The sequence below is a fragment of the Zalophus californianus genome, chromosome 1, assembly GCF_009762305.2.
Source record: "Zalophus californianus isolate mZalCal1 chromosome 1, mZalCal1.pri.v2, whole genome shotgun sequence".
Classification (NCBI taxonomy): domain Eukaryota; kingdom Metazoa; phylum Chordata; class Mammalia; order Carnivora; family Otariidae; genus Zalophus; species Zalophus californianus.
Window position 1 is genome coordinate 148,526,170 of NC_045595.1, and position 24,153 is coordinate 148,550,322.

General features: G+C 45.5%; 1 protein-coding gene and 1 long non-coding RNA gene across 9 annotated transcripts in view; one reads left to right on the forward strand and one right to left on the reverse strand.

The window, feature by feature from the left end:
• LOC113916857 overlaps positions 1–21,250 on the reverse strand; it is a 39,566-nt gene extending 18,316 nt beyond the window's left edge. For 2 of the 5 annotated variants that reach the window (XR_003518057.2, XR_003518056.2), the window contains exons 1-4: positions 20,997–21,250; positions 15,124–15,215; positions 14,628–14,786; positions 10,791–10,933 (exon numbers count right to left, since the gene is read on the reverse strand). This is a non-coding gene — a long non-coding RNA (uncharacterized LOC113916857). Of the gene's footprint in view, positions 1–4,924; positions 5,412–5,510; positions 7,622–8,597; positions 8,650–10,790; positions 10,934–14,627; positions 14,787–15,123; positions 15,216–20,996 lie in introns of those variants that run through there. The other 3 variants (XR_003518058.2, XR_003518055.2, XR_003518059.2) reach the window with 3 other exon arrangements.
• Positions 1–24,153, forward strand: part of MYLK (myosin light chain kinase) — a 173,349-nt gene that overhangs the window by 34,931 nt on the left and 114,265 nt on the right. For all 4 annotated transcript variants that reach the window (XM_027583955.2, XM_027583953.2, XM_027583954.2 and 1 more), the window contains exons 3-5: positions 10,812–11,019; positions 22,032–22,080; positions 23,015–23,180. In XM_027583955.2, coding sequence (XP_027439756.2) covers positions 10,812–11,019; positions 22,032–22,080; positions 23,015–23,180 — 423 coding nt within the window. The remainder of the gene's footprint in view (positions 1–10,811; positions 11,020–22,031; positions 22,081–23,014; positions 23,181–24,153) is intronic.

Here is a 24,153-nt window from a genome sequence, read left to right on the forward strand (position 1 = left end):
GACAGATGTAATTACTGTGTCCCCATCACCACCACCAAAGCAGCAAGCATCTTCTTTGTGGAAATGGGTCATCTCAAGAGAGAAGATCCACCAATACTGATAGTTGAGGGTTTTTACCCAGTCACTGTACTGGGAGGTCCCACAAGTTGACAAGTCCCCGCCTGTGTGCATGGAGCTTTTTATTGCTTCACATGTGAAAAATCAGTGAAGGATCATCAGATGCTCAAAAGAAGCCTCTGTTACTAAAATAAGAGACAAGAAGGATCAAAAAAGGAACCAAGAAGAAATAGAGACCATGGTAAACAGAAAACTTTGAAGAAATTTTATCTCACCTTAGAGATAAGATGTTGCTTCCATTAAACAAGAAGAGGATATTATTCAGAACGGCTTTGAAAGGCCAAAAAAGAAAGAGGTCTTTGAAGTTAATGATAGCCAAAATAATAGCTTCAATAAACTGGAAGATAAAATGAGAAAAGCTCCTGGAGAGAACAAAAATAAGGAAGAGAAAAATAAGTGAGAAAAGAAATGCAGAAGGTCATCTAGTTGGGCTAATATCCAACTCACAAGAGTTCTATAAAAAGAACATTAAAAAAAAAAACACAGTGGAGAGAGAATTATCAAAACACACAAATCCCTAAGAATTAAAGACGTGTTACCGATAATGAGAAGACCTATAACCAAAGATCCAGTCTGATAAGTGAACAAAGAAGGCAACCATACGAAGGTGAGTCATCATGACATTTTAGACTGTCAGAGAAAAAGGGAAGGTTCTAAAAGTGTAAAAGCAACACACATGCACGCATGCACACGCACACGCAGCACATGAGAGATGAACAAGCAGCACGGCATTATATCTCTCCGGAGCAACGCCGGATCCCAGCAGCATTGTCTTCAAATGCCATGAAACAATGCCCCCAAAATGCTGAAGGAAAAAAGGATTTCCATTTAGAATTCCATCCCTAGATGTACTGTACGTTGAGTATAAAGTTAGAATATTGACACTCAGAAATGCCAGGTTTAAAAATTGTAAACTTCTATGCATTCATTCTTAAGAAACCACCAGAAGAGGCTGTGTGCAGCCCAAATGGTGATAGACACCAGGAAGTGCCCCAGAGATGGTGAAGGACCACTGTGCATCAGACTTAGAAAGCATCCAGTGTAGACTGGATGGGGAGGACAGAGTATTCCAGGAAGGATATCTCCAAAGGAGGAAAAAATAAAAGCAGGTGGTAAACTAGTTATCTGATGTGTTTGACCATTGCTGAGAAGAAGTTTATAGTTCTCCTAAGATGTCGAAGTTCTTAAAAAACTAAGAAAAACCAAAGTATGGCAGTTATTAACTCCAGAAAAAAAAGAAAAGTTCAAGAAATTGAATTGTAACATACTATGCAGCTTGGCGGCGAGCAAAGTTAAAATGAAAAAACACTATACACTGACATAAAAATTGTGGTGTAATGATTAGGGGTTGGAGAAGGGCTTATGGAGGGAGGGGGATTTGAGAGCTAAAAGCTCAGATTCCATACAGAGAAGTTAGGAAATGATGCCTACAGTTTAAAAGAATAGAGTGGTTGTTATGTAAGGCTGTTGTTTAGAAACATGGGAGAAAACAAACACCAGAAGAAATGGCTGCAAGAGTTGAAGATGACACTCTCAAGGAAGTGGAAATTGGGGATGGGAGGGGAGGAGCAGTGGCCTGCTTTTTTTTTGTTATGACTTATAGTACCAGTGGACATTTTGACCATATGCATGTATTGTCTTGGTGAGAATAAAAACAGCTTTAAAAAAAGCACGTTTGATTGTGTTTTTCAGCCTGGCGGGCAGTCAGACACTGACATTGCATGAGAAGCAGTTTTTGACTCCTTATCTGGCATGATTCTCTCTGCAGATCAGGATGCTTGGGGACAGTTGGAGCCTGGAGATGACATTGTGCCATAAAGTAGCAAACTCATATGGCTGCTCTCTGCCCCTTGTGCTAGGCATGTTCTGACAGCATCACAGAGACACTCTGCTGGCCCTATTGATGCAGGCGGCAGGAAAGGTCCCGCTTTCAAAACCCTACCTGCTGCGCTCCCCTGCCCCACGCCCCCACCGTAGCCTGCCAGCTGGGAGAATCCAGGTAGAATGTGCGCTTTGTGTGGTAACGGGCTTGGGGAGCAGGTGTTGGGTCAGAGGAGCAGCCTGCAGAGACTGAAAATCAGAAATCAAGCCAAAGGGGCCAAGTTGAGTGGTTTTCGGGTTGTCAGGACCCTTGGCTCATTGTTGCCTACCTCTGCTTTTAAACAGAACTACCTCAAATTCTCAGTCCTCGTCATACAGGACCTTTCTGGTATGACCTGTGGCCAGTTTCAGAGTCTTATGGGATCTGGGCTTTGCTGTTTGAGGGGTAAGGAGGCACTGCCAAATGGTCTGCGTGTTCTTTGGAGAGCAGTCCTCTGCTGTATGCGTTCTGCCAGTGAAGTATGTCTGTCTCTCTCTCTTTCCAGGTCCAACCATGACTGGCTAGAGACTCCAGATGTATTACCCCAGATTTATTTCCTTTCTGACACTCACCCGTGCCCTTGAAATTCCAGGGCTGCATTCGTCAGTGAGGCAGAAATCGAGATCGTCTCTGCCTCAAAGGTGCACATGGTATTTCAGGAGGGGATGAATGGTGCGGTCAAAACCACACGCTGCATGTTTGTTTCAAAATGTGCTTTGTGATATTACATTAGAAAAGTGATCCCTTTTCAAGCGGGGTTCACCTTTTCAGTAAAAATAATGAGCCAATTCAGCTAAAGCAGAGGTGTTCACAGTTAAAGTATTAGGTTTTTATCCAGTGAAGAGTCTAATACCTTGAAGTTGTCTTTGAGGACGTGAGTCGTAGAGAATGAGGCCCAGCAAGTCCAGAAGTTTAAAGGACTGATATTTCTTAGGGCACTTTCACACTGTTAATAAAGCTGGGAGCTGAGTGGGTTCTGAGTACCTTATTAGGAAGAATTACTTTGAGGAGAAGAGAGAGAATGTCTGACCTGTAGATGTTATAACGGCTGTAGTACCTGTGCCTATTTCATTTGGTCATAAACTTTTCCATGCAAGTGGTGACTGGTATCGTCCCCTCTTTCAGCTGTGTAAACTGAGGGCCAAATAAGTTAAAACACTTGCCCACGGTCAGGCAGCCTGTAACCGGTGCAGACAGCATCCATACACAGGTATGTCTGATTCCAGAGGCCAGATTTGTCAGGACTCTGGGCTGCAAGTGACAGAAGCCACCTCCAGCTGGGTTAAGCAAAAGAGATGTGCTATCTTACACAACTGATCCTGAGTCCAACACGGTTCTGTCAGGCAAGGTCTCCATCTCTTTTCTTCACTGGTCTGTGACGTCTGGTTCATCAGATGGCCTCCTCCTCTTGGGAGGGGGCAAGAAAATGGGGGGCAGGGACGGGAGAGGACAGCCGTAGACAGCTTCGGGCTTACATCTGCCCAGCTTGGGAACTCTGTGAAAAAGACAGCTTTGGTCTCCCTTTATTCTCACTTAAAACTGCAGGGAAGAGCTCTCATTGGCTGGCTTGGACCATACGTCCATTTTTGGAGCCCATGCCCATCAGCCAGGAGGCAGCTGACTGACTGGCATTCCCACCAGACTGATGTGTGGTGGGTTGAGGGGGATGGGGTGTGCGGCAGGAGATCTTGAGCCAAACAAAACCAAGCCACAGCACTTACTTGATAAGCCTCTACAATGCCACATGCCTCCTATTAATATTTGAGTATACCTGAGAGCATATCTCAACTCAGTAGCAGAAATGGTGATCTCCCGGGCCAGCCTCACCAGCTGGAGAGGCCATGTCCTTGAAAGCCATCATGAGAGCTAGTAAAACCAGAACACCAGGGCTTTGTGTAGAGAGGCTTCTGGTAAGGCTGTAATAATCCCCAGCCACGCCAGAGCAACTGGGAGTTCAAACAGGAGGACACTTGTGTTATATGGAAACTGAATTTGGAGGAACTAGGAAATCAGCAGTGTGACAGGTGCCTGATGACATGTAGGATTCTGTTTCTTGGACTGCTTCCGAGGTTTTTAGGGGCTTGTATCATTAGGAGGGAATCAAATCAGAAAGTTGCATGCATTGATAAGCTTGATCTAGATAAAGGGATAGAATTTTTTTGGAAAGATTCGGAAGGGCCTGAGGTGTAACCCAAGACTGCCAAGACATCACCTGCCTTGTGCTCTCAGGGGAAGAATCGTGGAGTTCTCAGACTTGCAGGTACAGGGGTGCAGGGGTGCCTGTGTCTTGGTCCATGGAAAAGAAAACTTGCCATAGAAAGTGAAAGTGGCTGATCACAGAGGGAGACTTTCAGCATCTGCCCCTGAAGACATGTGTGGTGTTTGCTGAACCAGTTTGAGGAATGGTTCTTGACATTCTGAATTCATTCCTCATGGAATCACTTTTGTCCTCCTTGTTCCACACCTTGGACTATGGGCAGGGTGCATCCAGCAGTCTCAGCCTCTCTCTAACTGCTGTTTTTGGCTGGTCTGATCTCTTCCTGCTGGATTCTGTGTGTTCAGTTAAGGCTTTTGGCTTTTGGCAATGGGATTATTCAAAGTGCCTGCCTGTCTACAGGGCCGCATGCCAGGTGCTGACACAGACACAGGCCCCTAAGCTTGGTCATGCCATGCCTGTGGCTCACCCTTCACTCTTCACCCTCATAATATACCCATGATGTCAGTTTTATAGACATTTTTTGTGGTCTAATTTGTTTGGAGTGTTAATGTTTTCATTCTCCTTTCTGTGCATCATATCCATTTATTATCTGAGTGAGCTTATTATACTTGCAGATGGGGCAGAGGATTCTTCTTCAACTAACTCCTCAGCACCATTGGTTTATTTCCCATTATTTTTTAGTTTTCAAATCACCAGCCCTGATCTAGTAGTCATTGATCATTAGGGAATTTATTTATTATATAAGAAGCTGCCTCAGAATGGGGTAAGAAGTTCAGAGTCACGTGCTATAGGCAGTCAGGGAATTATAACAGGTAGACAGTTGTGTTGCAGCATCGATGTTGTCGGGCTCAGGGGAGACATCCACCTGACAGGTTTCTGTAATGTCAGTATGCCAGGCTCAGCCTTTCCCGGCATCGATTCCGTGACCCAGTGAGATTCAAACAGATGTTCTTTGGCAACCCCTCAAGTCTACTGTTCTCCGCCCCGAGGTTTTTTAGCTCACTGCTCACGGCTTCTTTGTCTATCTTCCCAGCTCTCCAGCATCCTGCTGGGCAGCCTGTTTTCACCCTGGCCCCAGTGCAGTCCTGATTTCTCTCTTCCTGGTCTCCCTCCATCTCCAAGGCGGGCAGAGCCTCAGGTGCATCTCCTGCCGAATCTGGCTGATACATTGGCATTGCGGCTGTGTGGGCTTGCGGTACGCATACAGGGACAGGTCTGTCCAGGAACAAAGGACTTATAGGAGATCATCAAAAATAGCAAAATTGCCCCCCCCCCTTTTACTGTCCACCAAGCTAAGATGGCAGATGTGTTGCTCTGAGTTTTGCCAGGGCTGTGGAGATAGGGAATCTGTCACTGCTCTGGGCTCAGGCTGTGGTAGCCTGTCCCAGACACCTTGGAATAGACTGAAAGCCCTTCACACATGTCAGAGAAAAACCAAGAGACTTAGTGCCTTTAAGAATGTCTCACTTTCAGTCAAAACAGCACCAGCTTCTGAGAAAAAGGCTCTCAAATATGACAGGTAGTATCATATTGCTGCTGAGTAGGCTGCCCACTTTCTCCTCATCATCCAACACATGCAGAATGAGCCCCCGTTCCCTTTAAAGGCTTTTTGAGGATGTAAAGGTTTTTGAGGACATTTTATGGAGCTGGAACACAGTTTTACTATTTTAAATTATTATAGGGGTTATGGTTACTGTATCTTTATTTTTATGACAAGTTGTTGGTTATGCTCTTGATTTATTTGATCCCAGGCTTTTGTTCAAGAACACAACCTCCAATTAAATGTGGTTACTGTGGCAAAAATACGATTCTCCTTAGAATGACCCTCTGTGGGGCTGTTTCCAAAAACTCATTATGGTGAAAAGTCAAGGCTGCCTGTTCGTGTCCATGAGCATGTCTCCTCGTGGTCACTTGGTTTTCCTGTATGGAGGATTAGAGAGTATGAAGGTCGTGGGCTGGACCCAGAGGAGACTGGAGGGAGAATCGGGAAGCTAAGTGGGTCACCATTCAGAAGCATACTACCTCAGTATACTGCCCAAGGCCCCCTGATGGAAGGGGCCTTAGCTATCAGGAGCTGTTTTCTCTTCAATGAAAGAAAGAATTACAATCTTGAAGGGGCTGGGAAGCCTTGCCAGTCCCAGGACTCCAGCCCCGGCTCTCAAGCTGCCCTCCCTTATCACACTGAACATCCTAGGGGTGTCTTGGGCACATGTACGGCACTAATCCAGTCTATTTTAGACTGTTCAGGTTGCTGTAACAGAAATACCGTGGACTGGGGGGCTTAAACCACAGAAATTTATTTCTCACAGTTCTAGTGGCTGGAAGTCCAAGATCAAGGCGTGGCTTGATTCAGTATCTGGTGAGGGCTTGCTTCTTGGTTCATAGATAGCTGTCTTGTTGCTGTGTCCTCACGTGGGGGAAGGGGTGAGGGAGCTCTTCAGTGTCCCTTTTATGAGGGCACTAATCCCATTCATGAAGGCTCCAGTTTCATGACCTAATCATCTCCCAAAGGCCCCATCCTAATACCTCCTAATACCATCACATTTGGGAGTTAAATTTCAACTTATGAATTTTGGAAGGACACAAATATTTAGTCTATAGCCCTGCCGTATTGTTACTCTGGGGGAACAACCCAAGGCTTGTGTATGGCATGGCCATATCTTTTATGAACTCTTTGAGTTTTTCTCAAAGTGGAGAACAGACATTGCTTTAACCTAGAAGAGATTTAGGGTCTCTTAGGGAAAGACACTTATCAGTTCTTTAGGTTCTACAGTATTTGTCTCACCAAAAACATGAATTTACAATGAGGAATAGAGAGACAACCACTCAACTTGGAGACCAAAATTGTGGTCCCAAATCTCCACTTGATCTGCCATTGACTGGCTAATCATAGACTTCTTTGGGCCTCTTTCCTCAGCTCTCTGGGTTCAGTAATATGATTGGCTTTGCGTGTCGTCACTGACACTGTTGGAGCCCCACCCAGACCCCCTTCACCAGGCCAGTATACCCATTCCCAGACGCTGTGTTGGCTAAGGGTTCACAGATGGGGTTCCCTGAATCCCTGTTTCAGGTTCTGCTTCTGGGTACCCCAATCCAAGACCCTTTCCTCATAGGGTTGCAAGAATCAAATAAGATTCTATATGTGAAGGTCCTCTAAAAACTAAAATATCAGTGGGTTTTTAGTGTGGCCTTGGACCAGACTGTAAAAATCCTAGCTGTGGCTTCTTGGCCGAAGGCCTGTGATGAAGGCAGATAAGGCACCCAGGGAAGGCAGGGCTGTTGTCTTGCATCCCAAGGAGGTGAGCCCAGGCTTCTTTCTCTTCCCCACCCAGGAGTGCAGGATAGTGGGCAGACAGTAAAAATGGGTTTCCATGAAGCTGATTGTCTTTAGGTATTATTAGGTAGTGGTTGAACAAGTTTTTCTCCTATTGGGAAGATAAGAATTGGAGTTGTAAATCATTTCAGACCTGGGAACTGAGCGAGATCACAGAAATCCTTGCCTGTGCTTCGGATGCAAGGTGCTACAAAAGTCTCACAGCAAACAGCAACTTTCTAAGAGGCACCAGTTTTAGCATATTTAAAAATCTAAAATTTACTTTAATGTGGCATTTCACAGGTAAATTGGTCAGGGGAGGGGGTGGTGTAGAAAGCAAGAGGAAAATTGAAAGGAAAGAGAGAGCTGAGTCCATGAGGTCTAGAACACTTGCAGTGTCCCCAGTTAATCATTGATGCCCCCAGGCCTGTGGGCCCCAGAGTCGCCTTGCTGCAGGGGGCCAGAGTACTAGCTAATGGAATGCTAACCATGCTTTTGGTGCAGTTAATGATTTATCTCCTCCCATTACAGTGCTCTACTCCCTTTCTCTGAAGCTCACAGAAGGCTGTGTAATCATCTTCTGGAGGTTAGGCTGGCCATGCCTAATGGGGCAGAGGGGAAGATAATGGTCATTTGCAAACTCACTATAGGACCAGACTTTCAGTGGGCTTCCTTTTATAGGAAAGAGTATTTCCCTTAGTTGTTTTCCAAAAATATGCTTTAACGAAGTAATTGTTGTCTGATGTTCCTTTGTATGAACTTTTGCCAAGATAGCATCACAGGATGACATGATTTTATATGGGTACACAACATTTGTCACCATCAAAGATGCATAATGTTTATTTGTAGAGTGCTTTTATTTCCATTGCTAGATTTAAGTACCTTGAGGGCCTCAACAAATTAATGTTTGTGCTGTGCATTTATTATACATACTAATATAAAAGAAACATGGGGTGCCTGGTTGCTCAGTTGGTTGGGCATCTGACTCAGTTTTGGCTCAGGTCATGATCTCATGGGTTGCGGGATGGAGCCCAAATCAGGCTCCATGCTCAGCGCACAGTCTGTTTGAGATTCTCTCTTCCTCTGCCCCGCCCCCGACTCTGCATGCGCGCGCTCTCACTCTCTCTCTCTCAAATAAATCTTAAAAAAAGGAAAAAGAAAAACATATTTTCATTTAAATTTTTTCTATTTCACAAAGCCCAGATATGTTATTTGCAGAAATACCAGAAAATAATTGTTCAGTAAAGAAAAAGAGGAGAAACCCAGAGATAAAGCACAGTTAACACTTTGTTTCATATTATATATAATAGATGTCAGAGCTTATCTGTCCAAGTGATTGTGGACCCCTCATCATGATCCACCTCAGAGTGGATGTGAGTGTGCTGGTGACAAACGTTGTTGTCTGCTTCTGGGGGACATGACTTCAGAATCTCAGCGTTCCCTCACAGATACTCAATCTCTGTCATGAGGATGGCTTAAATTTTAATGGGAAAGGGATTTTTTTCCAGAATTTATAAATACGATGGGCAATATTGATTTGAAGTTTTGATTTTTTTTGTTTTCTGTTCTTTTTTTTTTTTTTTTTTTTAACTGAGGCCAGACTACAAATTAGTGAGGATGGGGAGGCAGGCCTTGTGAGATTTATAAGGCGGCACTGACGGGGTGATTATGGAATAACCCAAGAGGGGATTGTTCACTCTGGGGGTTTTCCCTGTGTTTCCAGGCTTCCTTCCCTAGGAAGACATCTGCATCCGGGCTACTGAGAAGTGGGTTTGAGGATGAGTAGGAGGTGGGATGCCTGGGAAAGGAAGTGAGCAGAGTCCAAAGGTGACCCTTGAAATTGTTAGCACAGTTGTTTCTGCGTTGGTGTGCTTAGGGAACTCACTGTGTTTGGATGCTGTCTCCCCTGTGCTGATATAGCATCTTCTCTGAGCTTGCTGAGGTGTGAGGAGGTCATTGACGGCTTTCTTTGTAAAGTCAATTTGGGGTCATCCAGCAAATTTTGGTTTTGTTTCATTCATATCCATGGTCTCTTGTCTTGCAGTGGATACATGGGTAAAAGCTATTGCTACCACCATTTTATAATACAAACAACTACTTTCTCAGAAGACTTCTATGATGTATACTATGCATTTTCCGGTGCTAAAATCCCTTAATTCTGGGTCCTAGGCTGTGCATCGATGGGCCAGTCTGAACCCTGCTCCTCTGAAGATGAGTCCATTCTCATGGGCCTGTTGAGTCTCAGGGTTTAGAGGAAACTTCTTTCTCTGAAACCCAAGGTGATTTCTTTTCTTGGAATTTGTCTCTCTTAATTTTTCCCTCTTTGGGGAAATATCTTCTCTCCAAACAAGTTACTGTAAGGCTCACATGTGTCAGGTACTTAGAAAAGTGCTTAACACTTAGCACTCAACAGATGTTAGCTACTAACTAGTATTAGAAACAGAGCGCTCTAAAGCCGCCCTGCTCCATAAAAACATCAAGCAAAAGCCCACGTGTTGTTGTAACTTTTCTAGTACCTCATTAAAAAAGTAAAAGGAAACAGGTGAAATTAATTTTTTACAATATATTCCACTTAACCCAACATGTCAAAAATAAGATCTTTCAACATGTAATCAATATTTTTAAATCATCAAGATAATTTTACATTCTTTTTTTCACACTAAGTTTTCAACACCCAGTGTGTAATTTATACTAACAGTGCAGCTCAGGTAGGACTAGCCACATTTGGAGTGCTCCATCGCCATGTGTAGCTGGCGTGACTACCATCCCAGGCAACTCAAGTCTAGAACGTTTTTACTCAAGGTGAGTTCTGGAGACCAGAAGTATCCGCATCATCTGAGACCTTGTCTGAACTGAAGAATCTCAGGCCCCACCCCAGACCTAGAGAAGGAGAATCTGCATTTCAACAAGTGATTTATTTGCATATCTGAATGGGAAGCACTGGTCTAGAATGCCCACGCTCAGTCCTCACCCCATGGGATTCTGATTTAATTGGTCCAAGGTAGGCACTGGGCCCTGGTTTTTTTTAAGCTTCCTCTGGTGATTCTAATATGCAACCAGGCTTGAGTCACTTGTGTAGTGGGCCCTGGAGCCAGGATGCCTGGCTCTGCCACTTTTGACCTTTGAGATCTCAAGAAATCTACCACAAGACTCTCTGTGCCTCAGTTTCTTCATGTTGTGAAAGTCGTATCTGCTTCAAGGAACGTAATGAGTTAATACGTATAAAGCACTCAGAACCACACCTGGCACATAGGAAGCACTCCTGAAATATAAGCTCTCACCTTTTCTTCTTTTCCTTAAAGGTCCGGGGTTACCCAGAGCCCCATGTGACATGGCACCGAAATGGGCAACCCATCACCGGTGGGGGCCGCTTCCTGCTGGATTGTGGTATCCGGGGAGCTTTCAGCCTTGTGATTCGTGCTGTCTGTGAGGAAGACAAGGGAAAGTATACCTGTGAAGCCACCAATGATAGTGGTGCCCGCCAGGTGACAGTGGAGTTGACGGTGGAAGGTGAGTTTCAGGACGTGAGAGCCATGGTGGAAGATGAGCTGTCAGTTTCCCCAAGGCCTGCAGCTCCTGCGTCTGCCCTCTCTTGGGCAGAAGAGAAACCCGCAAGAGAAAGCATGCCCATCCCTGAACTCAGGACCTTTCATCTAATGGTGGTTCCTGCGAACAAGGGAGGCATCCCAGGAGACACTGTCCAACTCACATCACCTCACTTTCCTGCTCCAGCCTTCCCATGGCTTCCCCTCACACTGAGACTGAGACCCATCCCCTACTCCTGGCCAGGCCCCTTGCCCTTTCTTGAGCTAGCCTCAGGGCCTTCCCCTGCCATTCCCTGTCAAAGCAAGAGCTCCGTCCACAGCCCTCACCTCCTTCACGTCTCTGCTCATGTGTTCCCTCCTTAGAGGACCCTTTCTGACCACCCCATCGCCGAGACTCTCTACCCTCTCACTCCCCCTGAATATTTTCTTCCAGCACGCATCGCTGCTTCCCATTTTTTAATTCTCTCCTCCACCCTTACCTTTGACTAGAAACGCTAGGAGGCAAGGGACTTGGTATCCCTTATGCTCTATCTCTAGCATCTAGAAAACTTCATGGCACAGGATAGATACTAAAATATTTGGAGAATGAACGAACAGTGTTTCTTATCATCATTATAAAGTGACACTTGCCTATTTATAAAAATTTTGTTAAACTCAGAAAAATATATAGGAGATAAATATACCATTTGACCATCAGTAAAACTGTTTCTTTTGCTGCTAGTGTATCCCCCACATGCTGAAGCCCCTCCACTGGAGAGAACATTTCCAGTTCAGGCCACTGGCTGCCGCTTAAAGGCCTGATGTCCAAAAGGATGTGGGGGTTTGTCAGACCGTCAGAGGTATGACAAGTTTCCCTCGACCCTTACAGGCCTTTCTAAGGGCTAATAAACCGGAAGTCCAGACTCACTTTCTCCCCTCTCAGGAGATAGTCTTCCGAACCTGGTTTTGGGGGCACTGTATATGAGGATTAAAGTAACCAGAGAAGGTTCTGGAGGGGGTGAAGTGCACCTGGCCCAATGTTTTCCCTGCTTCCCTACATCATGGAAAGACAGACAGGCTGTTTCACCAAACAGAATGTGCATAGTTTGGATGCTTTCCCCAAATTCTTTAACTGAGTGACTCATTCCTTTTAATGACCTTCAACTGCAGGCTGGAGCATTCCAGATAGAAAGTGGCCCCTGATCAGAGTCTCTGAATGGCCCTCATCTAGGACAATTCTGGTACTGTGGTTTCTTCTATAGTTTTCAATATCCAAACTTTGAGTTGAGGATCACAAATAAAAATTACTTTCCCCCCCTGTATTAGTCAACTCAAGCTGTCATAACAAAATAACTGCACACTACATGGCTTCAATAACAGACACTTATATTCTCACAGTTCTGGAGGCTAGAAGTCTGAAGTCAGGGTCCAGCTGGGTATGGTTTCTGGTGAGAGCTCTCTTCCTGGCTTGTAGATGGCCACTGTGTCTTCATATGGCAGAGAGAGAGCTCCAGTGTCTCTTCCTCTTTTTATAAGGGCAACAGCTCTACTAGAGTAGGGCCCTGCTATTATGACCTCATCGAACCTTTATCACTTTCTCCCAGGCCCCATCTCTGAAGACAGTCACACTGAAGGTTAGGGCTTCCACATAGAAATTTGGGTGGGGACACAAAAATTCAGTCTATAATACCTCTTTTCTGGCTTTCTGTTTATTGCCAGATAAATGGGGTATTATGAGTCAGAGTTCCAAGGTTCTGGGCCCAGCTTTTGCCAATCATATGTGTAACTTTAAACCTTTGGCCCTCTGTTTCTGCAAAGAAAGGGTTTTAATTCAGTGGTCTCTATAGACGGCTAGCCTTTGTTTTCTGTGATCCATTTGAAAGGAATGGAATGGGTTAGGCATGCAGAGGAGGTATATAAAACCCAGGTAATATGAAATCTTCTTTTCAATTCCCGTTATTGAGGAAGCTAGAGCTGGTGACCTACTAAAATTTTTCCTGCTTTGCTGAGATGTGGGCAACAGGGAGGAAAGAAGTCGGGAGGGCTATAGAGAAATAAGGCGAGACAAAGACTCTCAACCCTGCGTCCTCTGCTTTGGTTTTAATTTGGGGAGACGCAGGCCCAGACCACTGAAGATGTTTTGTCTTCTAGTCCTAGGACGTAGAGAATGGCCTAAAGGCTGCAGCATCTTTAAATGTGAGTGGCCCTGTATACATTCTGCTTCTGCACCGAAGGCTGGTTTCCACTGGTGTGTGGCTTAGGACCGTCCCATAGACCACACCCCTGGAAGGAAGTGGGGATTCTCACAAAGGGATCTAGCAGCCACCTGCCTTCTCACCAGCTCTGTGCTATGCTTCTTACTTGGAAAGAGCAGAGGCCCTAGAATTAAGAGTGTAATTCATATGTGAAGATTTTGACCCCCTAGTGGTCAAGCTCAGAAGGCAGTGTTGGTACACGGTCTTGGATTTTAGCTCCACTAATTTCTCGCTATGGGGAACTTCACCTTTTGGAGCCTTATTTCCTTTTCTGTAAACTGGAACCCACCGCTGCCCCGCAGGGGTGTGTAAGGATCAGCGCAGCGGTGGCAAATGTAGGCACCCGGTAAATGTGGCCTTGTAATATTTGAGTCTGCTACTAACATCCTGAGAACGACGTCCAGAGAGAAATCTTTGCATGGAGAATAGAGGAATATGCTCCCTCGTCTGATTTCCTGTTTGGTAACCAAGACCAGGAAACATGTAACATCCTCCATGAGCACAAGTGCCTTAACGATAGGACTATTCATCACCTTATGCAGTGGGATGCAGCCCTAGTGTGAGCCCCGCAAGGCCAGTCTGTGGCCAATCCCGACACTCACCCACCTCCAGGGGGCTGGTCACAGAGACTTGGTACAGAGCAAAGAAGAGGCATGGCACCCGCCCTCTGGGAGCTTTCTTTCTAATAGAGGGGCCACAGGTCTGTCCTCCAGCACAACTGTCCACAGAAATATAATGTGAGCCATGTATATAATCTTAAATTTTCTAGTAGCCACATTTAAAAAAACAGGTAAAGTCAATTTTCATAAAATATTTTACTTAACCCAGTATAACCAAGATACTATCATTTCAACATTTAATCAACATAAAATTATTAATGACATATTTTACATTCTTCAGCCTTTGGGGTATATTTTGCACTTATAGCACATCTCGATGCAGACTTGTCCTATTTCAAGAGCTCAATGACCACATATGGCTAATGCCAATCATGTTAGAGAGCACAGCTCTAGAAGCTCCCACTGGAATAGGGATAAACAAGGCTTACACAGAAAAAAAAAGAAAACCCACATAAATGAAGGTGGTGAGTAGTCCCGGGTAATCACATCCACAGAGTCTAGAACATGGGGTGCAGTGAGGGGTGGGACTGAAGTGACAGATGTGCCCCAGACTTGCTGGTCTGAGTCTGAGAAGGCCCTTTGTGTTCCGGGGACCAGGGAGTCACTTAAATCATTTCAAGTAATAGAGGGTTAATTTTAAGACTTGAGCTCAGGAGCCCAGGGTAAACCAAACTGGCAGGCCCAGAGGCGATCCAGGCCTCAGGATGGCTTATACTCACCTTACAGGATTGTTGAGTGCAAACACAGGGATCGACGGATCCCCCTGGGAATCTTGTTAAAAATGCAGATTCTGATTCCACTGGTCTGGAGTGGGGCCTGAGTGTCTGCAGTTCTAACCAGTACCAGATGATGCTCATGCTGCCGGTCCCTGCATCACACTTTGAATAGCAAGGAATGATTAAATTACCGATGTGATATATTTAGCCTGATAGAGTGATTCTCAAATGTAAGCATGTATCAGAATCACCTGAAGGGCTTCTGAAACCACACACTGCTAGGCCTTGCCCCAGAGTTTCTGATTTATTAGGTTGGGATGGGCTCAAGAATTTTCATTTCTAATAAGTCTCTTGGTAATGTGGATACTGCTGCATACGGGGACCAATGCTTTGAGAACCAGTGGGCTAGTGCTTATACCGACTATTAGGGCACCCCAGGAAAGAGAATAGATCATACATATATATGTAGAAAGAAATTCATTACAAGAAATTGGCTCACATGATTATGGAGTCTGACAAGTCCCAAGATCTGTCATCTGGAAGCTGGAGACCCAGGGGAGTCCATGGTGTAGTTCTAATCCAATTTCGGACCTGGCCCAAGAAGAGCTGACGTTTCAGTGTAAGTCAACAGCAGAGGAAAAATCCATGTCGCCGCTCAGAGGCAGTCAGGCAGGAGGAATTCCTCCTTATTTGGGGGAGGGTCAGCCTTTTCATTCTCTTCCGGTCTTCAACTGATTGGATGAGGCCCACCAACATTAGAGATGTCTATCTGTTTTACTCAGTCTACTGATTTCAGTGTTAATCTCATCCCAAAACACCCTCATACAGGGGCTCTTGGGTGGCTCAGGTGGTTAAGTATCTGACTCTTGGTTTCGGCTTGGGTCATGGTTTCAGGGTTGTGGGATCAAGCCCCAGGTCAGGCTCCACACTCAGTATGGAGTCAGCTTGTCCCTCTCCCTCCCCCTCTGCCCCAACTACTTGCACAGGCACTCTCTCTCTCTCTCTCAAATAAATAAAACCTTAAAAAAAAAAAACCCTCATACAAACATCCAGAATAGCATTTGACCAAACATCTAGGCACCCCATGGCTCAGTTAAATTGACACATAAAATTAACCATCACTAAATACTTTATTAGAATATTCCTGAATTATTACCAAATACTTTGTTAGAATATTCCTGAATTATTTCATGGAATCTGACACATTTCTCCTTCTTGAGCTATCCATTAGGAATATCAGCTAGGTAACACAGACCTGCTGTAAAAGTTAGCAGTGGTATGTGATATGGGCTGCAAAGGCAAAATGGGAACGTGTGCACACAGGTTGCGAGAAAGCAGCCACGAAGCAGGAAAAGATGCGCAGAGACCACGTATGATATAACCAGAGCTAGCTCGCATCCAGTCCTTCCTCCATGTTGCTGGCAAGTTTGGGATTGGTCATCCTGAGGACAGGTGCCACCGTGTTCCAACCTGTACAGTGCAGGGCAGGGTGATGAGCATAAAACGTGGCTGCCAGGTGCTTGCCCCTTTTGCAGGCCTGTGGTCACGGCAGGTGTCATTAGGGTGACCGTTTATCTGGTTTCTGCTTACTCTACCAATGTTACAGAGCCTCCTTTGGCTTTCAGAAGAGTCCCAGTTTGGATAATAAATATACATGGCTTGACATGCCCAGTGCCCTGGGCAGTGAGAAAGCTGTAACAGGGATGTTGTATTCTAGGAGAGGTGGAGTAGCAAGAGCAAAGGTTTCAGAGGACGTGGAGAAAGTTTCTTTTCATCTCTGAAAAAAATTCCAAGCCATTAACCACTCTGCATTAGAATGCAATGAACAATTTTTTTAAAGTAAATTTAAAAATAATGAATACGTATTCACTGGGGAGTAGATTTGGCCAGGAGCTCCCTCCTCTTAGGGAGTTTTCTTTGAAATAAATAGGAGGGGCAAAACCCTAGTTCCCCGCACACACACACTCCTTTCTGGACCCGGCCTTGGCCATCATCACTCTTTCTTCTGTCTCTATTAGGTGCCCCATTCTTCCTGCAGACTCCTCTGCCTCCACCACTGTGGACTTCTTTCTGCAGCTTCCTCCTCTGGAGGTGATGGGTTCTGAGGCTGTCCACTTTTGTCTCTGCCACAAAACAAAGCTATGCCCCCTCATCCTAGAATGTCTCCAGGGAGTGAAGAGCAAATCCCTGTATCCATTGCCCCGTTCACGGCTCTTCTCCTCTCTGTGTCAGGCACTGACGACAGAGCAGAACAGTTCAGACAGGGTCCCTGCCCGCTGAGATCTACTTGTACTGAGAAAGAGAGACTGTAACTAAGTAACAAGTGTCACGTTTGTAGCAGAATTAACCACTCCCTGCCTATGTGTGAGAAAGACAGCCGGCAGCCCACTGTCGGGATTTGAGGGCAAGAGGAAGAAGGACCTCACATCATTGGATTTAAGGGGGAAGAGTGGCCCTAGGAACTCGGAGTTAACTGAAGGGTGGAGTTTTACCCCCCAGATCCCCATCTGTCCTCACTTGAGGGCTTCTTCCTGAGACAGGAACTCTCCATCACTCCGGCTTGCCTTCTGTGTGATCTGAGTCTGCTGCTGAGACCAGAAATAAAGCCCCAGACAAAGAGTTATGGGCTTTTTGCACACACAGTTTAGAGTGAGAAATAGTAAGAGAGTTAGTGGGGTCAGCAGAGTGAGGATACATCTGGAGGGGCGGTCAGGGCTTAGATCCTGGGGATGGAAAGCCACTGGAGGGTATCAAGAAGAAAATGACATGATTTGATTTAGGCAAAATATCTCACTGAAGTGTGGGAGGGGGAAGTGGGGGGCTGCCATTGGTCTCCTGTCTTTAAGCATTGATTTCTTGGAAAATGAGCAACGGTTGTTTCTGTTTCCATGTAGAAGGCATTTCCCGGATCCAAACCAGAGGGATCAGGGTGCTGGATCTTTTAATAGCACATTGGCCAATGAAACGATAGAAGGCAACTCACCTCTGCCCCCTCACCTCCACTTCACTTGTTTCGCTTTTGTTCCTTTGTCCCAGAAAGGTACGGATTTTCCTCTGTTCCTCCCTTATCCACACCACTGGCTGGCCCAGTGGATGCCAAGAGCTATAGGTTTTTGCTTTGCCTTTTAGTTGCCCCTGTCCCAAACAAGGCCTGCACCCTCCCCCCACCAAGTCTGCCTGGCTTTCCTCTTCTGGAAGGTCAGTCTCCTGCCCATCTCCCACTTAAGTGCATGTCCCCCGTGCCCTAGCCACCCCAGTCCTGTAGCCTCCACTCTCTACACCCCCATGAAACCCCTGTCCTGCAAGCCAGGGCTCCCTGACCGTGCACTGCTTGATCATTTGCTTTTAAATCCAAATGTGCCCGTGAGTCGGTGCGAGCATCATTACATCTTCTAGCACACCTGAGCATTTACATACCGAAATAGTCATACTTGAACACTTACATATTGAAATAAGTATTATGATAGTTTACTTTCCTTTTATTTTTTGTTACTATTTTAGTTACGGCTTTACATTTATTTTCTTTTTGAGATGATATATGGGTGGCGGTGAACTCTGTGGATGGCCCAGGGGGCATTACTAAATATCTGTTAGAAAAAAAAAATGCCCATTTTTTTCTGATTAAAACCACTATTTTAAGCAATCCTTAAAATCCACTTTGAAGTTGGCTGCAAGTAGGGCGACTGCTCCCTGGTTTGCCTGGAACAGCCCTGGTTTACTCCTCTTGTCCTGGCAGAATTATTAATTATGTCCCTTTCAGTGTCAAGAGTCCCTATTTGGACGATAAGTTATATCATCATGTATTTTGGAAGCATTTCATCTCCTTACCATCTTGATCACATTATTCCCCTTGTTGGCAGCATTCTCTGTCCCAGCCCAGGCCCTCTGTATCCTTTAACAAAAAGTGCTAGCTCCCCACTGTTGAACTTTTCACTCCTAAAACCTGCCAGCTGCATTCTCTTTTACTCGTCCTTGAAAAATCTAAGGGAACTGTTTAAGTACTTCCAGTGCCTTGGCCTTTCCCCCCCTCACTAACTCGATCCTGTCTTCACCAATTCTCTTAACTTACTCTTCTGTGTTTGGCATTTCCATCCCAATCCCCTTTCCACTTACTTTTCTCCATAACCTTACTGTTCTGCCAGATTTTCATAGTTTCACAAAATTAATTTTGCCTTATCTGACAACTTGCAACTTCAAATTTTTGCCTATAAATAGATCCTATTAGTTATTTTAGCCCAAATTCTCTCTTAGTTTTGATGTCAACTCTCTGGTGTTAACTCACATTAAAATAGGCACCCCGTTCCATTTCTAGCTGACTGCTTGCTCTGTTCCCTTTGGATCCTGCCATAAACTGCTCTCACCCTGATACAGAAGTACCTTCAAACAGCATTCTTTTGCTCTTCTTTTAGGCAATGTCATATTTTTGCTTTTTTTTTTAAGGAATAAAAGAATTTTAGCCTTTGGATTAAGATGTTTAGCTCCCAAGAATCTTAAAAATGCCTAGTCTGTTTTTCATTGTGGTTAAAATACACATAAATTTACCATCGCAACCATTTTTAAAGTACACAATTCAGTGGCATTAAGTACATTCACCATGTTGTGTGACCATCACCGCCATCTAGTTCCAAAACTTTTCATCAACCTGAACAGAAACCCCAGCCCCTGGCAACCACTGATGTACTTTGTCTCTATCCATTTGCCTCTTCTGAACATTTCGTATAAATGGGATCAGACGTTTTTTTTTTTTGAGTCTGGCTTTCTTCACTGAGCAAATTTTCTCAGGGTTCATCCATGTTGAAACATGTGTCAGTACGTTCCTCTGTGTGGCTGAATATTTCCTTGTAGGAATAGACCACGTTTTTTTATCCCTTCATCAGATGATCAGTCTAATTTTTATCAAATCTTTGCTCCGAGACGAAATGAGTGATACAGTAGCTTGATAAATGCCGTGAATTGTACACAGATATTTTTCAGGGGGAGTCTCAGTGATTGGGTACATGGCTGATGCTTTGGTGTTTGCAGATACAAGAGGCCCTATTCACCTGTTTGGGTGCCAGAATCTCTTTCCTTTTTTACTTTCTTTCTCCACCCCACCCCTCCTTTTTTTCTTTATTTTTGGTAACTAGATCATGTCTTGTTTTTTTCTTTACTGTCGTATTTACAGGTTGTAAAAAAATACAGCTGAATCAATTCTTCATAGTCCCACCACCCCAAAACAATCACTGTTAATAACATTTCAATATATTTTCTTCTGGTTGCTTTCCTGTGTTTGGATACTTTATTTTACTTTTTCCTAGTTAAGATTACATTGAATAGATAATGTTGCAGCCTGCTCTTTTTTCATAAAATCCCTTTATGTCACAAGGATTTGACTCCTGTAAGGATTTGGGCACTGTTCTGGATACTTCTGATGAATGAATAGGAAGTTCTGGTGGGGATATGGTTTGAGAGTCATCAGCTTATAGATGATATTTAAAGCGATGGGACCGTCTAAGACCTCCTGGGGTTGGGGGTGGGGATCAGCAGTGTAGGAGCAAGGACCCAGGACTCAGCCCCGGGCCACTCCACATGCAAAAGTAGAGCAGAGAAGGTAGTTGAAGAAGAATAGGCACCTCATGAGAGCGGGAGAGTGTGGAGGAGAATGTACTTGGGAGTGGTATGGCCCCATAGCAAATGCTGTTGAGCATCTGAGTGTTGGGGGCGAGGATTATCCATTGGGTCTGGCAAGGCGGTGGTCAGGATGAGCTCAGTGGAGTACAGAGGATCACTGCCCAAGTGGAATGTGCTGAGGAGCAAATGATATAAGATCTTAATCTATTTCTGCCTGTTTTATATATTCTTAAACATAATTTGATGATTTGATGGCAGAATAAGATGTTTAATTGTACACTTTACTTAACAACACTTATTATCTTCCTACTGTGTGGTGTTTACACTGTTCCCAATTTTGACTATTACCAACAAGAAAAATGAACAGCTTTGTAAACTTTCTTTTCTACTTTAAGCATCATTTCCTTTGATTTGAAGGCACAGAAAGGGAGGTTCTGGTCTAAGACCAGAGCATCTTTAGAGCTTAGGATTCTCATTTGCTCCATTATTTTCAAAAGGGACTGACTGGCTGGCACTTCCTCCAGAATCTGAGGGTGATTGTCTGAGGGGCCCCAGCATCTTGATGGCGATTGTCATTTGGGTCCTCCCAGAACAAGTTTCTCCTTTTATCTGCTTAGAAGTCCTTTTAACCTTGAATAGCCTATTGAGTGACAAGAACCAAACCCACCTTATGGAATGAAAACTATACACAACTCGCTAAATAGTGACGTTAAATAGAAATACATGTACAATAATTGTCAACCCACTGGAACTGTAACTTACCTGCAATGCTGGTGTTTGCTCTTAATCCTTTTCGACTAAGGTTCTTTAGTCCTTGAGCCAGATCCAGCCGAGGGAAATACGCAGCCCCCATTCCCATGTTCCTACGCATTCATACAGATGCAATGGGTGCTGGAACTTAAGGAAGTTTACCCTTTTCCAGTAAACACCCTGCAAATTTCCTATTGCAGTTGCCTGCTGATATTCCGGGAATGACTTCCATGCTTTCTGTGTGTGCTTTGGGTGGGGTTTTATAAACATTCCCAGCTTGTGGCAAAAAGAGAACTTCCAGGCTGATCACTGTCTCAGAAATGTCCTCCTTTCCCCCTCCCTATTCCTCCAAAACACCCACCACATTATGGTCACTTCCTGTTCCTGGTCACATTAGGAATGGCCCCTCCCCGCTAGCAGTGATCCCCCCACCACCACCCGCCTGACTGGGTTTGCTATTTAACCGCTTCCTGTCCAGGATGACAGCACCTTACCCAGGACCTGCAGTGTCCATGGTGCTGCTGGTGCGGGTTCTAGTGAGCTCAGTGCCAGTGATCTGCTCCATGCCCACAGGACACATCTTGCTGTTTGCTGGGCCACAAGCGCGAGGATGGAATGTTGCTTGTATCCAACGTGAATAGATCTGGTGAGAGAGATGCATGTACATCTCCCACCCTCGCTTCAGCAGGGTCGTCTTCTGGAGAGGTTCTGGATCATCACAGATAATCCCCGGAGTAGAAGGTCAAGTGGCATGTAACAGCTCAGCACCATGGTTGAGTGGTCTAGGACAGGTGCACATGGACGCATTTCTGCCCTATTACTGGCTTTGTGACTCCTTTTTCTCATCTGTTTAAGAAATAGAAGGATGATGTAGTACCAGCCTCCTTAAATGATGTATGTCAAGTATCCACCATAGAGCCTGGCCCAAGACAGGCTCAGTCAGGGTGAACTATTTCTGGCATTATCCCACTCCATCTCTGTGGCTGACTCTTCCTGAGCTTCGTTGCTCTAAGTTCAAGACTCTCTCTCTTTGTTTCCTGCTTGCAGGGGGCTTTATGAAGAAGCATGGTCAGCCTGCTGTTTCCAAAACCTTGGGGTAAGTTGGGGGGGGGTGTTCAAGCCAGGGTAAGGGCGGGATTGACTTTTTCTGCTGACCTGACAGAACAGGTTTGGGGTGTAAGTCTTTTTGGGCATCCTGGGTTATAATAAGTAAAGCAGGAGCCTACGGGGATGTGATGTGGGTCTCACACAGTGCCTCCTGACCTGCTAGCCTGTGTGGATAGCCCCTTTGACTGGTCTAGCTGCTATATGCTGAGGAAGTTTGCTGTGTGCCCAGTCTGCAGGGACCGCCGACAATCAAGGCAATAGTCAGACTTAAGTAAGCAGACCTAGAAGAGGCAATCCATATGTGGCACTTCTTAGGGAAAGGAAACCTGTATTGGTAAAGGTAAGTAACAGTAGCTGCTATAACAGGCAAGCCCCCAAATCACAACGGTTTAACACGGGGAAAGTTTATTTCTCACTCAAGCAAAGTCAGCTTAGATATTCTTGAACAGGTGGAGAACCTTGCCATCATCGTTCAGGTACCCGGCCTCCTTTCATTTTGCAGTTCCATCATCTCCTGGCCTTGGAGCCTCTCTTGGATCTTCTGCATCTAGCCAGAAGAGTGGGCAAGAGAGAGTGTGGAGAATCTCACGGGAGGTTTTTATGGGTTTAGCCAAGAGCTGGCATACATCACTTCTGCTTGCGGTCTGTTGGCCAAAACCCAGGCTTTTGGCCAGAGCTCAGTAGAATTCAGGTATACCTTACCACAAGGGAGGCCAGTATATGAAGTCTTGCTGCATGATCAGGAGGTAGAGGAAATAGGTTTTGGTGCCACAGACTTTTCCAGAGGATGCATGAGAAATGTGTTTAAGGCACAGAATTGAGAAGGCTGCCTTTGGCTGGTCTCTGACCCAACTTAAGCGATATAGGTAGGGGCAGAGAGAAGATCTGAATTGCTGCTGGACTCTCTGCTAATTTTTTTCCAGGGACAGATTTGTAGCCCCTGTCATGGAGACCCGTCCCAGCATCTGGGGAGAGTGCCCACCAAAGTTTGCTACCAAGTTGGGCCGAGCCATAGTCAAGGAAGGACAGATGGGACGGTTTTCCTGCAAGATCACTGGCCGGCCCCAACCACAGGTCACCTGGCTCAAGGTGAGATTTTTATCTGCCCCATCTCTGGCCCCGGCCTGGGGACCCTGAATGTGGAGGGTTAGACTCTTGGACCAACAAGAGTCTGTCTTTCTAATCAGTCCCTTCTGCTCGACTATAGATGGTTCTTCAGGGTTCTCTGTGTGTCCGATAGCCATGCTTGACCCTGCCCCTATTTGCACACTCTGCCTCTGCAACTCAGCTCACCATGCCCTATAATCCACACACTCCCCAAATAGCATAAAATTTCTGAGTCAGAACAGACCTGACCATCTCAAGAGAGTGGAATTTGAAGTCATGAGACTAGGTTTCAAGCCACAGCTCCCTAATTCATAAGACACATGATGCTGGGCAAATCATTTGGTCTCTTGGAGCACTGGTCTCCTTATCTGTGAGGCAGAGATGATGCCACCTTCCTCAGAATACCTGAGAATACGGTTGGGAGTATTTCATTCAGGGCCGGGCAGTGTGAAGGCAGAGCAGAGGGGTGGGGGAGGGGAGTGGCAGCAGCAGGGTCTTGAGGGGCGGGGTGGGCCTTCAGCAGCGCAGTGAGGAGCCACAGGGAAAGCTTGGGGTCAAGGCCTGCGAGAATAGCTTTCTCACAGATGGGAGTCCTGGGTCAAAATAAGTGAGGGGACACCTTTTCCCTATTTCCCAGTTCTCCCGGACTGAGCCTGGGAAAAGGGTAAAGGAGAGGGAGGCAAAGCAGAGCTAAAGTGAGGAATGTAGGATCCCCACCTCAAACTAGGCCTCCTCTGAAACAAGTTCATACACCTGCTCTAAGCCGGACCTGACGCCACACCACACACATGGACCTCGAGTCGGGGGACCCTTGGATTGTCCAAAGACTGCTCTCTGAGCACATCAACAGAGCCCAGGGCGGAGGGTTCTGCTGCCCAGGCCTGGTGTCCGTCCCAGCCAGGCTTAGATAGTGCCAAAAGGTAAGCAGGTTTCTCTGACCCATCTGCCTTCTTGC